The 15,145-nt window shown below is 42.6% G+C and overlaps 1 protein-coding gene across 1 annotated transcript; it reads right to left on the minus strand.

The window, feature by feature from the left end:
• Positions 1–1,278: 1,278 nt before the first annotated feature.
• On the minus strand, positions 1,279–3,624 carry LOC147458571 (uncharacterized). The gene is made up of 2 exons (XM_086513228.1): positions 1,916–3,624; positions 1,279–1,778 (listed from the first exon to the last, which is right to left on the minus strand). Exons 1-2 carry the CDS (start codon positions 3,484–3,486, stop codon positions 1,577–1,579), a joined length of 1,773 nt encoding a protein of 590 aa, XP_086369354.1. The 5' UTR covers positions 3,487–3,624; the 3' UTR covers positions 1,279–1,576.
• Between the last annotated feature and the right edge of the window lie 11,521 nt (positions 3,625–15,145).

Below are 15,145 nucleotides of genomic sequence, written 5' to 3' on the forward strand. Positions count from 1 at the left end.
AACGAGCCTCAAAGGACTGGCCTGGAACAATACATGTCATGATGACATCTTGTAATAAGTAAAGCCTAAGAGTAGTTGTGGTTCTCTGTCAAGCAGAAAACTTGTAATCCTTTGACCCTTAAGCCTCGGTTTGAGCTTGAGGTTGGTGTATATTACTAATGTTCTTAATATTATCCACTCACAATTGTGAAATTTGCAAAAAAAACATTCGCAATATTCCTATCTTATTCAATGGCTTGGTAATTAAAATGTCACATGACTACGTGCAATAGGCTTTGCAATTTAAACACCTTCCTTGATTGGTAAATTCAATATATGAACAATATCCGTCTTTTCTTTATGACTTTCATAACATTCAAGCTTAGTTTCTCTGTGCCAATAAAGTGGATCATCAGTTTCCCCCACTTTATTGGCACTGCCTTTCGAGAAAGGGAGTGTTAATGCCGTGGTGATTACATAATACAAGGGGCTTCTTAGTCACATCTCTTCACTAGAAACCTGACACATTTCACTTGTATATACCCGAAGCATATGGCCGCATTCTAATCTCTGTGTAGAATTCCTTCGACGTGAGTAGAATGTGTAACTTGTTCCTTCAAAACTACTGGTCACTCTATGCATAGTCATTAGGTACTTTTTTATATAATCTAGTCTTTTGCATGGTCACATGTCCATCAGATCTTTGTCATATATGCAACCACACAAATCTTCTTGTAGCTATGCCGACTTTGGTATCGTTGCACCAATTCTCTATTACTGATCAGGACCACATGCTTTTTTAAAAATCACTGTCCGACATGGGCGACCTCACATTTGAAAAATTCACCAATAACCGAGCCATTGATAACTATTGCTACCCACATGCAAAACTGCACTCTCTTAAAAAACAATTGATAAGCGCAGTGTGAGGGTGTGAGCACACACACTACATCTATCTTGCTTCTTGCATACACTGTCCTAAAGGAGGCTTTTTTGCACACTTGGCAAATATACTCCGTCCCAAAGACGGCTTGTTTACAACCTTGGCAAGCATATTCCCATTGTTTTAGTTCCAGTCAAACCACTACAATTAAGAAATTACCTACTCGATTAGGACGAAGGGCAAACCTGTAATGGTTATTTGGACTTCACCTAATTCTCAACATATACAGACAAGCATTCTTGCTTTGGCACATTCATATCACTGTAACTGCTAAAAAACACTCTTGGCATACACAATCCAGAGACATAGCTAGCTGACAACGCTTGACAAAGCATCAAAGAAAGGGCACAGTCCGAAACACTAAGAACTTTGCAGAGTTCCTTATAAACTTGAAGAATCGTGGGATAGTGCACAGAGAAAATGTCCTTGCAGACGAGACACTTTTGCTGTACAAGCCGCCACTAGACGGCCTTAACATCAACATTCTACATCCCCCCCTCCCTTTGTCAATGATAAGACAAAAAAGGAAGCCTTCTGACCTGTTACCACCAAGCAAGAATATTGCACCAAACCCCCCAATAAAAATGAAGCCGCACCTCCTTGTTATGTTCCAGATATTCACGCATTGAATTGAAGCACAAACATATCAAGAAGCTACAAGCCTGAGTTCCAGAGGAAATGCGCATAGTTAGCTGCATGGAAAGAGTTGGCAGGATCTGCTCGTAAGGCTGCTTGATAGGCTTTTTCAGCCGCTCCAAGATTACGCCGGGCCAGCCATAGAAAGCTTGCAAATCGACCTATTGCATCACAATCGAATGGGTCGCATACTACCGCTTTTCGAAAGAGCTCCTCCGCTCTGTCACAAACATCATATTAGACGAGAGGCTTATACAACAAACAGTTGTAATTAGAAAGAAATGGCATTGCATTCAAGATCGACCGACGGGTAAAAAACAAAGCTCACTATCAGGGGTACAAAGTAACAACATATACCTGTCATGATCCTTGCGTACGAGGAAGAGAAACTGTGCATAATTAGCAAGTAGCAATGAGTTGTTTGAATCATTGCTGATGGCATCTTGATACGCAAGATCTGTCCTGTCATAACAAGCATAATTATCATCATCAATCCTTGCTGTAATAGGTGCCACTAAACTTCGTGTGGTCAGCTGATCAAGAACAAGGTGACTGGAACTTCTTGCAATCTCCTTCATCCCCACAGCATGCACAAGATCAAGCCCTTCATTGTCGAAGGATGGCGAGACAGGCTCTGCATTAGAGGTATCATCCACCAGATTCAACTCCTCGAATGCAAGAGCAGCTGCCATGGCAGAGAAGTCGGATGCTTCTGTGTCATCTCCTGAAAGTATGTAGTCATTGGGTGGGAGCCCATATTGACTACTGGATACATCATGAGAGACCATCGAAGCTGTCGAAGAAAGTTCTGTGGGCACTTGATCATCCATGGTGTAAAGAGCTTTATTTAATTTTACCGTGCGATTAGTATGATCGGGATCCTCATCAGCATCCCCTGCTATGTGATAAGTCCCTCCACCTCCATTGCCAACCCAGCCACCATTACTACTATGGAGACCATCAGCTTTGTTGAAAATGGAAGGAGAAGATTTCACAGAAATGTTTAAAAAATCCCTAAATCCCTTATCAATTTCTGTATTATTTGACAAGAGTGATGCTATAGATACAGGCGGTGCATACAAAGGAGTCGGAAGTTGCACAGGAACGTTGTTAACTAATGAAAATGCTGTGAAATCAGCCAGCAGCACCATCAAAAGCACCATTAGCTCAGGCGTACATGCGAACACCTGCTGGAACAGCCATATAAATGAGACATGCATCTCTCTCTGCACTTGATTGAGAAGGCCTTCAATTTCCTGCTCAAAAAATTGCCGTCGAATATGTAGTGTATGGCTCTGCAAAGTCTTCATCATGGAAACCACAGAAGAGAAAGCATTCAATAGGGAATTTCCAACATCACATAAACCTGACACCAGCGCGGAGTCTTGCTGCTTCCTCTTCAGCATTCGAAGAGAGAGGGGTAGATTGACTCCAGCTACAGCTCCTTCTGCGCAGACGCTGTTGATGGCGATGTGATCCCCCTTTGACGGGAAGGAGGAGCATTTGCCATTGTGAAAGAATGAACTTGCAGAATCCTGCTTTTCCACTTCACCAACATCGCTCCCAGAAGCAATGGAAAATCCCAATCCTAGCCTGCCGCTAGGCTGACATCCAGCATCCAACGATCCTTGCCATGGACGATGCTGAGTATATTGATGATGCTGATGGGGGTGAAATTGGTGAAGGAACTGATATTGGTGATGCAACTGTTGATGCTGACTCTGGTGATGGTGGTAATGCTTATCGAGAGCACCACGAGACTTCCAATCTGAATTACCCTCTGAGTTGCTATGGGCCTCCGCGGCGACAACCGTGCGCCTTCTTCGTGGCGAATCAGTGTAGGGATCGAGCAGTGCTTTATGAATGGAGAAAACAGATATACCATGCAAGGGAGGCAAGCGCAGAGACAAGACAAGCTCCACGCCCATACTCCGATGGGGATCAACACAGAGGGGTGGGTTTTGGAGAACTTACCAGCTACAGCAGGCAGAGAGCTTCCTTGATCCAAACTGCAGAGGGGGATTCAATGGGGGTTTACACACAAAGAGAATCGCGCACGGAGGGAAACCATGATACTGCTAGGCTGTCGATGAGGAGGTGAACGAAGGCGCCCGCTGGAGGATGCGAAGTAGGGCAAGCGGAAGCAGGAGAGAAGAAGGCGGAAATGTGCATTTTATGAGAGGACAATGGACATATGCGACAAATCTGCAGCGGAACAAGAATGGGAAAAGTGGAATGAAGAAGATGGGGATGGCCCATGTTGGCAAATCGTCCAAGACAATTGGCAGGCTTGGGCCCAGGCTACAGCCAAGATTTTTCATGACCACCTTATTAGCCTATTTGCCTTCGCCCAGTCAATTGTAACTCACTCGGAGTCACAAAAGCCTGCTCACATGCAAGTTTGAAAAATCGCACAAGGCACAGTTATCAATTATTTTTCCTCATAACTATGCTTCTCTCTTCATAGTAGAACTTTGCAATGCAGTTTGTAACTATTAGTACAGCCGACCACCATTGGCGGCCTCGCTCTCTCTCTTTCTCTCCCCCTATTTATCGTGCGCAGAGAAGCTTCTTCTCGTTTTGGACTTTAGCCTTCATCTTGCAGTTGTTGACACGTGTAAAGGGCACTCGCCTTGCTGTTAAAGAATACATATAGATTCCAAAATCGGCATAGTTGCACAAGTAATCGGGATGGAGACACAAATGGGCCAAGGCGTGCTCCAAAATTTTCTCGAAGGCTACTATTGTCAGTAACGTGGAATGCTACAAGTGGTGTGCCTTGCTCTCTTGTTTGCAATCTGGACCCCACAACGCACTGTCAAAGTTTCTCTCCTTGCTCATTACGGGCTACGCACCTTATAGATTACCATAATGTGCATGTGAATTGTTTGAATTGGAGTGCGTGTGACCATTTCAAACGTTTCAATTGTCTTTCCATTTATGAGGACGCCTTAGTTTTTTGCATAGTTTTTTTTGTTATCTACTAACATATTATGGCGGAAGGCTTCCTATGCCACGTGTCAAGTTTTGCGATCGGAAGGCATAGGACAAAAAACCTAAAGGCTGCGAAATATATAAGGACCTGAAGGCTGCGAAATTAACCCGCTTTTCATCATAACGCTGGTGGCGGCTCTGCGTAGCTTTCAAGTACACATTGAAGTACGATAGCTGGCGGATTGCAGGGAACCTCAGTACCCATATTCTCTTCTCAGACCTCATTAGCTCAGTCGTTCCTTGTTCTCCGTGGAGAGAGAGAGAGAGAGAGAGAGAGAGAGAAGAAGAAGAAGAAGGCGTAGGAAGCTCGAAGCCAGCTTGGTACGTTTTGCTATGTCATGCTCATGCTTGCTTCGGAGTCCAGCTCTCTCTCTCTCTCTCTCTCTCTCTCTCTCTCTCTCTCTCTCTCTCTCTCTCTCTCTCCGGCACAGACTCTGAAGGGAGCCATTGCTTGCTTCATCATGCTCTCTCTCTCTCCCCGGCACAGACTCTGAAGGGAGTCGTTGCTTGCTCATCATGCTCATGCTACAGCCGACCACCGCCTTGCTTGCTTCATCATGCTCATGCTGTGTCGGCCCCCCGCCTTGCTTGCATTTACTTGCATGGGTTTACTTGCTTGCCAACGCCACGCTGACGTGCTTGGCTGGCATCCCGGCCAGGTCATGGCGGCCACGACCACTGCCAGGCGCGCGTTGCAGCCCTCGCGCAGCTCTCTCATGGCCACGGCCAGGCACTGACGTCCTTGGCGAGCGTCTCGACCAGGTCATGAAGGCCACGGCCACGACACCGGTCTGCAGTCCTCCTGCAGCTCTCTCACGGCCACGGCACTGCAGTCCTCACGGCTACGCCAGGTGTTGAAGAGAATCTTGGGGAGAGAGAGAGAGAGAGAGAGAGAGAGAGAGAGAGAGAGAGAGCATGCCGCCTGATGAGCATACAATAGGAGTTGAGAGGAGGTAGATGGAATGCAAGTGACATGATCGAGAAGATCGGGCACAAGACAAGATGCAATGCGCAGTAGAAGACCTGCGTGGTTGCAAGTGAGGCGTTGGGGAGGGTTTCGTCACTGCATGTAAAGTTTCCTTTATTTACAAAATTGGGCTTACGAAAATTATCCGAACATGTGTGGTTACTGAACCAGGATTTGTTGGCTGTCCAGGTTCGAGCGATGCCTTGATATCAGCATTTGAGTTTTTGATTGGCATGGATAGAGGTCCTAAACGGAATCTAAGAAAATTCTGCCTAATGGATGGAATAAAATAGCGGAGTTGCGATTTATGTATTTACAACAAAAAAAAGGAAAAATAGACATCCCTTGTGGAGACGAGGCGTAGAGAGAGAGAGAGAGAGAGAGAGAGAGAGAGAGAGAGAGAGAGAGAGAGAGAGAGAGAGAGAGAGAGGGAGCATGCCGCCTGACGAGCAGACAATAGGAGTTGAACGCATCCTGAGTAGCATCAAAACAAATCATTTAAACTTTAAAAATATAGGGCATTCAACTTTCTGTCAACAACTCCAAGACAGAAAGGTTGGTAAGAAAAGCCCAATTGTGTCTTTGCAACTGTTTAACTTGATGATGATGCACACTATGTAGCACAATTCGGCCAGCTGCAATGGGGTTTAGAGTTTAGGGTTTCGCATTTAGGGTTTACAGAGTGCTCTAGCATGCCCTCTGTTGCTTGCATTAGCACATGATCAAAACACTAAATTGCACAGTAAAATTATCCGAACATGCGTGGTTACTGAACCAGGATTTGCTAGCTGTCCATGTTCGAGCGATGCCTTGATATTAGCATTTGATTTTTTGATTGGCATGGATAGAGGTCCAAAACGGAATCTAAGAAAATTATGCCTAATGGATGGAATAAAATAGCGGAGTTGCGATTTATGTATTTACAACAAAAAAAAGGAAAAATAGACATCCCTTGTGGAGACAAGGCGTAGAGAGAGAGAGAGAGAGAGAGAGAGAGAGAGAGAGAGAGAGAACATGCCGCCTGATGAGCATACAATAGGAGTTGAACACATCCTGAGTAGAATCAAAACAAATCATTCAAACTTTAAAAATATAGGGTGCATTCAACTTTCTGTCAACAACTCTAAGACAGAAAGGCTGGTAAGAAAAGTCCAATTGTGTCTTTGCAATTGTTTAACTTGCTGATGCTGCACACTATGTAGCACAGTTCGGCCAGCTGCAATGGGGTTTAGAGTTTAGGGTTTCGCATTTGGGGTTTACATAGTGCTCTAGCATGCCCTATGTTGCTTGCATTAGCACATGATCAAAACACTAAATTGCACAGTAAATATGCGATGAGCTCCATGCATTCTCTGATCTCCAAAAATTTAGGAATGTAACTTTCTGTACAGTTGGTTTACACATCTTTAGTATCTGAAGCTTTCTTGCAACTAAGTTTCTTGCCCGCTAATGCTTTAAACATTCATCGCATGCCTTATCTGCATAAAACCCATGTTTTCGAGACACAACCCCTCACCTTCGTTCCCAATGCTAGGGTACAACAATGCGTCCAAGACGACGCAGCTGTACGAAGCATAGAACGCTCAAGTCTGCAAGTTAAACCATACAGAAAAGAAGAACATATAGAAATGACACTTTCATTAGGGTTTTCAAGATCCGTTGGGCATTCAATGCCCACACCACTCACCTAAAATTTTAGCCTACCATTACCTCCATTGGCCGTAGTGTGTTCTCTTCACTGTTGTATTCAATTGAGTGCACCCACCCCCGCTTTCTCACGCCTTTTTTATTGTAGAGATAGGCAAGGTTAACGCTCTCTTTTTTATTGTAGAGACAGCAGCGTGTACAAGCGGAGGCGAGGTGTGAAGCTCAACGAGGTCGCTCATCAGGTAAATATTTTGGTCCAGTTTTAATTCTTTTTGTTAATTTTTTATTTATTATCATTTTTTTTTCACTCAAAGAGAGAGAGAGAGAGAGAGAGAGAGAGAGAGAGAGAGAGAGAGAGAGAGAGAGATGCTTTGGTTAATGAAATGAACTGAAATAAAATATAACTAGGTTATCAAATGAAATGAATTTAAAAGACCAAAATGATTGTGAATGTTTTGAGTTAAATTAGGTTAATGTTTTGAGGTAAATTAGGTTGAGGTATGAAACGATTTGTTAAATTAATGCTAGGTAAATTCAAGATAGAGAGAAATAAATGAAATGGACCTATGCGACCAAACTCTTACAAAAATGACCAAAATGACAAAATGAAATGAAATGTAATGTTATAATAACGTCTTTAAAAGGACAAAGTCACCTATGAAATGAAATGATTTGTTAAATTAATGCTAGGTAAATTCAAGATTTTAGATAAATAAATGAAATGGACCTATGCGACCAAACTCTTACAAAAATGACAAAAATGACCAAAATGATAGAATGAAATGAAATGTTATAATGTTATAAGTATGTTGCTCTAATTTTTGGAGCAGGTCGAATGGGTTGGAATCTGTGGAGATGCCGCGGAAAAATTGAGAGAAAGGGAGGCGTTTATCTGGGTCATGCAACGTGGCGAGCAGGTGTGTTGGCCCTGTCGACATTTGGGGCCTCCTTGTCACTTTTATTTGATGCTCCTCACGATTTCTTTCTGTGCGATGCTGTGGACCAAGCAGCTTGTGCTTACTCTCAGTCGTCTACATTACGTGGTCTGAATCTGGTGGGTGCTCTCGACCATCTGTGTTTGTTGTCGACCATCCCTCTTTACAGTAAGTGTTCTACGTTACCTTGTGGTGCTTGTAGTCTGTTGTGAGTCTGTTGCTTTCTGGTGGGCTGTTTGTGATGGTGCAGCTGAAGTCTGAGGCTCGGGCCAGGGGGGAGGCAGAGCCATCAACTGCCTGCAGGAAAAGAAAACGTCCTCATATGCCAGCAAAGGGCAGGGCACCAAGAACACCTACAAAGATGATGGAGGTGAGTGTTACTGTATCGGTAGGGGGTGGGGATGTGGATGTAGAGTTGCTAAAGGAAATGGAGAGATTCCTTCAAAACGAGGCTGTAGCTGGGGTGTGCATAGTTGAGAGGGGTGGCGTTCTTTTCCATTTGCATTTACAGATGGTCGTCAGGCTCTGGGCGTCTTCATTGATTGCTGTCAATAGGAAAGTGAAAGAGTATCTAGGATGGGACAAGGCATTGCCTGCGGGCGGGATGGTGTTGTGCCATGGGCTTAAGCAACGGAAAATGCATACTTTTGAGGGTATGGTTGGTTATTGCCTGAAGGAGAGTGGTGAGCCGCATTTTCAAAAAACAATGCATAATATTACTGCTGATGATATCAATAGGGGGATAGAGTTGTATAGCTTGTATGGCGCGGACAAGGTAAAAAACAAAGTTTGTTTGATGCCAGGCAATATCTTCGATAGAGCGTTGATGTTTTGGAAATATAGATTGAAGCACCCTATGGGTAATGACTTCTTGTCGACTTTACATAGAATGGTGAAAAGCGGAAAGTATTATCCGTCTTCGTCGTGGATAACTCCGCACCAAGGGCGGGGGATGGAGTTGGGCAAAATAAAGGCGCTTTGGAGGTGCATGGTGCATCCATCCACTGCTTCATACCAGGATATCACTAATATCTTTGTCAACAGTGATACATATAGCACGACGCACCCGCGGTCGGATTGGTTTCTATCGCGTTGGCAGGAAAGAGGAAGGTAAAACATGAGCTTCGTTGAGATAATGGTTCGCAAACGCAAGTCATTTTGATGCTTAGCGTGTTTCGCAGCCCGGAACTTCCCTTTGCTGGCACTCCTGATGCGCATGTGGAAGATGCTGATGACAACAATGCGGATCTGTATGCGATGGATACAGAAATAGGGGATGAATATATCCCGCTTGTCCATCAAATTGGTGTAACAACGGTTGCTTAGCATAGTGATTCAAAAATTAGAGCGACATACTAGTTGTTTGTAGTATTGTAGTTGTTTGTTTTTTTGTTTCGAGAATGGTACTGACAATGTTGTCTTGATTCTGATAGGCATAGAATGGATGACGAAAATCAAGACCAGCTGTTGGCATTGGAGGACACGCAGCCAGATGACTCCTTTACGCAAGTTGAAGATGCGTGAATTGATAGGATCGAGGACGTGTTGGTGGACATTTTGAAGGAATTCCTTGGTGACCAAACAAGGAGTCAACCATCACTACGGTCTGAACTTCTTGAAGCGATTTCTAGCATAAAAAGTGTGATCGACAGTTACGATGTTAATGTCGCCGATGTCCAAGTGACAAAGTTGGAAGAGCGGATTTTGCTACTGCAAAAAGAAGTTGCTGGATTGAAGACACAGTTAAACCGGCTAAATGCAATAGCATGTAGGCTTTCAAATCTGCTAAGCAGGGCTGGTATTTGAAATATAGGTGCAGTCATGAAAGTCAAGTATTGTGCGGACAATCTCATTTTGTGTATTCTGTAATGGTTGGCTGCTGATATATACTTATCTGTGTCATGTCAGTCGACTACCGTGTGGACAATGCCCTTTTGTCTGGTCTAGAATCATTCCCTGTTGACTTGTTGGCTTCAGTTTTGTTCAAGTCCGGATGTTGATGACATGAAACTTGTATATATGCATATGACCAATAGTTAAAATCTGAGTTTTATCTGTGTCATGTCAGTCAATGTCCTTTTGTCTGGTGTACAATCATTCGTTGTTGAGTTGTACTTATCTCTGTTGTGATATGCAGTTTACTCCAGATGTAATGAAGCAATGCTTCACTTTTGTGCAAGTCCAGATGTCCGCGACATGAAACTTGAAAGCCTGCAACATGAAAGTCTTGGCTATTGTCTGTGTTAGATTTAAGAGGTCTCTGGGATCAAAGTTCCTGTGCGTGTGTTTGTACGTTATGAACAGTCTCCCATGTGTACATTAAACGTGTCTGCTGGATGAAGATGCGCAAAGACCCGCCCTGGCTGCGTTACATCCAGCATGGCATGAAGATCCCCCATGATGTCTCTGTAGAATGCAAGGGCCTGCGCTGCCTGAACATGCACGGAGGCAGGGCCTGCCCGCGAGAACGCTGACGCGAGTGTGACGGGCGCAGTCCACTGCTAGAGTTTTCGTTTGCGAAACCACCACGCGGCGAATCTTTGGCGCTAATTAATTAATGGGTTGTCAAAAAGACTCAGTATGACCCAGGATGGCCTATAATGTTATAATAACGTCTTTAAAAGGCCAAAGTCACTTATGCGACCAAATTGTTTCAAAATTGTGAAATGGAATGAGATGCAATGTGAGTGAGAGAGAGAGAGAGAGAGAGATAGAGATATTATAATTGATCCAAACTTAGGTATATTAGGTTAATGAAATGAAATGTAATGTTGTAATAACGTCTTTAAAAGGCCAAAGTCACCTATGAGACCAAATTGTTTCAAACTTGTGAAATGGAATGAAATGCAATGAGAGAGAGAGAGAGAGAGAGAGAGACAGAGAGAGATATTATAATTGACCCAAACTTAGGTAAATTAGGTTAATGAAAACCTATGCGACCATATTGTTTCAAAATTGTGAATGAAACGAGTTGCTTTGTTAAATTAATGTTGTGGCGAAAACTCATTCATAAAAGTACGAGAGAGAGAGAGAGAGAGAGAGAGAGAGAGAGAGAGAGAGAGAGAAAGAATGAAATGATATTAACGTCTTTAAAAGGCCAAAATGACCTATGAGACCAAACTGATACAAAATGTTTTGGTTAAATTTTTATTTCAATTTAATTATTTTTTATTTTTATTTGTTTTGTTTATAGAGTGAGGTGATAACAGCGAGCGAGGCTCGTCGGTAGGCGGGGCGCGCGAGCTAGTGGGATACCTATGCTCACGTGACCACGACCTTAGACAATTGACTATCTTGGCTTGCCACTATGAAAAGTGAGATGTTGGGTTGCTATTGCCGAGCACTTTAGCCGTTTTGGAGTATTTTTCCCGTCCAATGTAGCTTGAAGGCACGAGTGTGCCCCTCAAAATTGAACCCTAGTGATAGCTATGGCTTCGATGCTCCCTTTGAAAGGCTCCGCACATGCGTTCAAGGATCAGCCACAATGTCCAACCTGATGATGTGGATCAAATTATTCCATCCGCCATGGATGTTGCATGAAAGTAGGATTCATCACACAGTTAGTCGCTGCGTCTACATGATTTTCACTCTCGAGGACATTTTGAGAGGCGCCTGGTGTTAAAAAAGGGCCTTCGTGTACATGCAACAGGCATGACGTCCGTCTCTGAAGATGAAGGCCCCTTGAAAACTTTTTGCAAGGTGCTGAGTGTCACATTTACTTTTGAATTTACACTATTGACTATTTTGGCTGGCCTTTTTGAAAATTGGAGTTGCACATAGAGTTTTTGGAGTGATTTCTCTACTTTTTCTACCTTTTTTAGCCTCTTCTAAACCCTCTATCGTCTTCTCAACATAGACGTTATGTTTAGAGAGCCACCACACAGGTTGGGTAAACCAATTGCAATTGTCGCCTTGTAACTTGATTAGGCACATTTATTTAGGTGGATATGTTCACATAAAGCACATGGTAGCTTTTTGTGAGGATCCTCCTATGCATCACTCAACTGCGTGCTACAAGTTGCAACAATAGCGACATTGAACCAAGAATTGGCACATGCCGGTTGAGAGCTCATCTTTTTTTTTCAGGGAAGTAGAAATTTTTAATCAACAAGAGAAAAGATACATGGGATCCAAAGGAAGGGGGTGGGTTCACCCCTTACAAATCAACCAATCAAGAGGACATGATATCCTTCATTTTGAACCTAGGGGCAAAATAAAATCTAGGGAGTACAACTCTCCATTTCTTCCATCTCGGAGATTTGGGAACATCTAAAATTGATGCTTCTTCATGAAGCACATCCTTTACTTCATTACGGAGATGGACAACGGCCTCATATAAGTATGCCCCTCCAGATATTCCATAGAACAATATCAAGGTGTTTGCATTGGCCTAGCAGAAGTTCTTGAACACTAATGGGGCTAGGCATAATTGAACAGATAATTGTTGATAATCTTCAAAATTCCTTAATTGGCTTTGGAGTTGAAAACAAGTGCTGACAATCTTCAACTTTGAGTCTACATCTTCCGCACATGCCATCACTAATACCAGCTTTGAGTGCTCGTTTACCTGTCCAAATGCCCGATGAATGATGAGCCATTGCAGATAGGAGTGCTTATAGCAATTGGGAATTTTTAAAGGCACCTAAACATGTATGTCCATTGTCTCTTGCTCCATTGTGTCTTCCATTTGGCATTGAGACATTTCTTCAAATCTTCTTCTACAACTCCTTGGAACTTGACTTGATTGTATATACCAAAGGCTATGTGAGTTAGGGAACTCTTTCCATAAATTGATATACTTGAAAGCTTGAATTTCCTTAGGATATCCCGAGTTCTATTTAGACACCATTGTGCGTGTGCAGCAGTCAGGTTGAAATCTTACAGTAGTACTTCTTCTGCTTTAATTCTTTGTCCATTGAATAGGTCACTCTATCTTTTGATGCCAAGTTTGAAGCATTTGTGAGCCCTTATGCTCAACACATCTTTAGCCTTTTCTGCAAAAACACATGTCAAGGGGAGTCAGACAAGAAGAAGTGAGAGTTAGACAATAGTTTTTTAGTGGGTTTCCACTTGCTCTTCAAGGCTGCCCAAGCTTTCCAGAATCTGCACATTAGAGGAGAACCAATAGGGGTAATGTCTAGGGGAGACAACAGAATTTCCCCAAAAGATAGATTAGTCGAAGCTTTATAATATCTGCATTTAAACATGTGGCAGTTCCTTTTGATTAACAAGGCCCAATAATCACTAGATGAAGCAACCCTCATTATCCACTTTGTAGCCATTTTGTTAGATAAAAAGTCTAGGTTCAAGAGTTCAAGGCCTCCTTTTGATTTGGGTAAACAGACTATACCCCAAGCCACTTTTGGAACCTTATGAACATGAGCATTGCCTCCCCATATAACATCTCTGGCCATGGAGTATGGTTTTTGCAGTTGGTACTTAGCAGGAGACCAACAAGATAAAAAGTAAATTACGTCGAGCAAAATATAATGATTGAGAACAAATGCCCTTGAGGCTAAAGAGGAGTTATGGTTCTGCCATTTGGAGATTTATCTCTAAACTTGGATAAAACCCAGTCCCACCTCTTGTTGAAATTGACTTTAAATCCCATAGACATCCGAGAAGTCTAAAGATATGTCCATCATGGACAGGTCCACAACCAACATCAATAATAATTTGAGGAGCAGAACCCGATGAAATTTTATGACCAGTTTTTGAGTGATTTATGACAAAGCCACTGGCCTTGTAGAAAACTTCAAAAACTTCAAGGCAGTTCCAAAAACTAGAAATAGTATGTTCATCCTTTGACATTATGCCATTGGTGTCATCATCAAATTGTTGGAGACATAAATCTTTATCTCCATTAGGATCTTTATGCCTTCTATGCTGCCTTTTTCCATAGCATCTTGGACTAGCCATCCTAATGCATCTAAGCATGTTGCATACAACAATGGTGCAATGGGAGAACCTTGTTTGATTGAGTTAGTTAGGGGAATGCTTAAGAAAAGCCACCATTAATAACAATCTTTGCAAAGGCATTACCAAACAACACCTATACAAAATTGATGAATTTTATGTCAAAGACCATGTAGGAGAGAGATTGAAAGATGAAATCCCACTGAATCCTGTCATATGCTTTATCAAACATTATTTTTAAAATATACATTCTTGTTCACTTTTTTGGGCATATTCAAATGCTTCCCACAAAGTAATAATGGAGTCCAAGATGAATCTTCCTTTAATAAAACCTTCTTGTTCAAGAAGGATTATCTGATGCATGATAGGATGAATTCTCCTTGCTACAGCTATAGAGAAGATCTTATACACAAAAGGCAAACATGTTATGGGCCTCCAATTGCCTAGAACCTCTTTTTCTCCCCTCTTTATATGAGCTTTATAACCCCTGTGTTAATAGGAGTAGGGAGAGCACCAACAACTAGAGCTTCCATCCATATGGCCATGAGATAGGGAAAAATAAATTCGTGTGTGTGATGGTAAAATTCATTGAGAAGACCATCCAATCCTGGAGACTTTCTAGGTGTAAGTGCAAAATTAGCATCCTTTATCTCCCTCTTGTTAAGGGGCTGATCCAAGATCTGGGCAGAGACAAACTTTTCTTTCTTATCCTTGCTGTAAGAGTCATGGCCTCAGTCTGGTCACCCCTTCTTAAGGGAGGATCTGAAAAGATGCTTGTGAAGAACTTTTTAGCAATATCAAGATTATCAAGATGATACTTGGCAAGATTACCATTTTGGTCTGTCAAGAAGGGAATGGAATCCTTGTTTTTTTTTTCTTTTGAGGAGAGAAAAAATATGTTTGTCAGGCCTATCAATCTTGCCTGCTCAATGGTCTCTGGTCCACAGGATGGAAGCTCTAGCACCCATATCTCCTCATTCTTTAACTTCTCTTTAAACTCTAAGAGGGAAGGAAAGGGAGGGCTATCGGGAGGGGTCCTCTTTCTGGGCCCTTATCATCATCCTTCTTTCAGATCTAAGGTCTTTAGCTTTAGTTTTGTAGCCTACCAAGGGTTTCTGGGTATCTTTG

This window comes from Adiantum capillus-veneris, chromosome 5 (genome assembly GCF_014529385.1).
Source record: "Adiantum capillus-veneris isolate H3 chromosome 5, ASM1452938v2, whole genome shotgun sequence".
Taxonomy (NCBI): Eukaryota; Viridiplantae; Streptophyta; class Polypodiopsida; order Polypodiales; family Pteridaceae; genus Adiantum; species Adiantum capillus-veneris.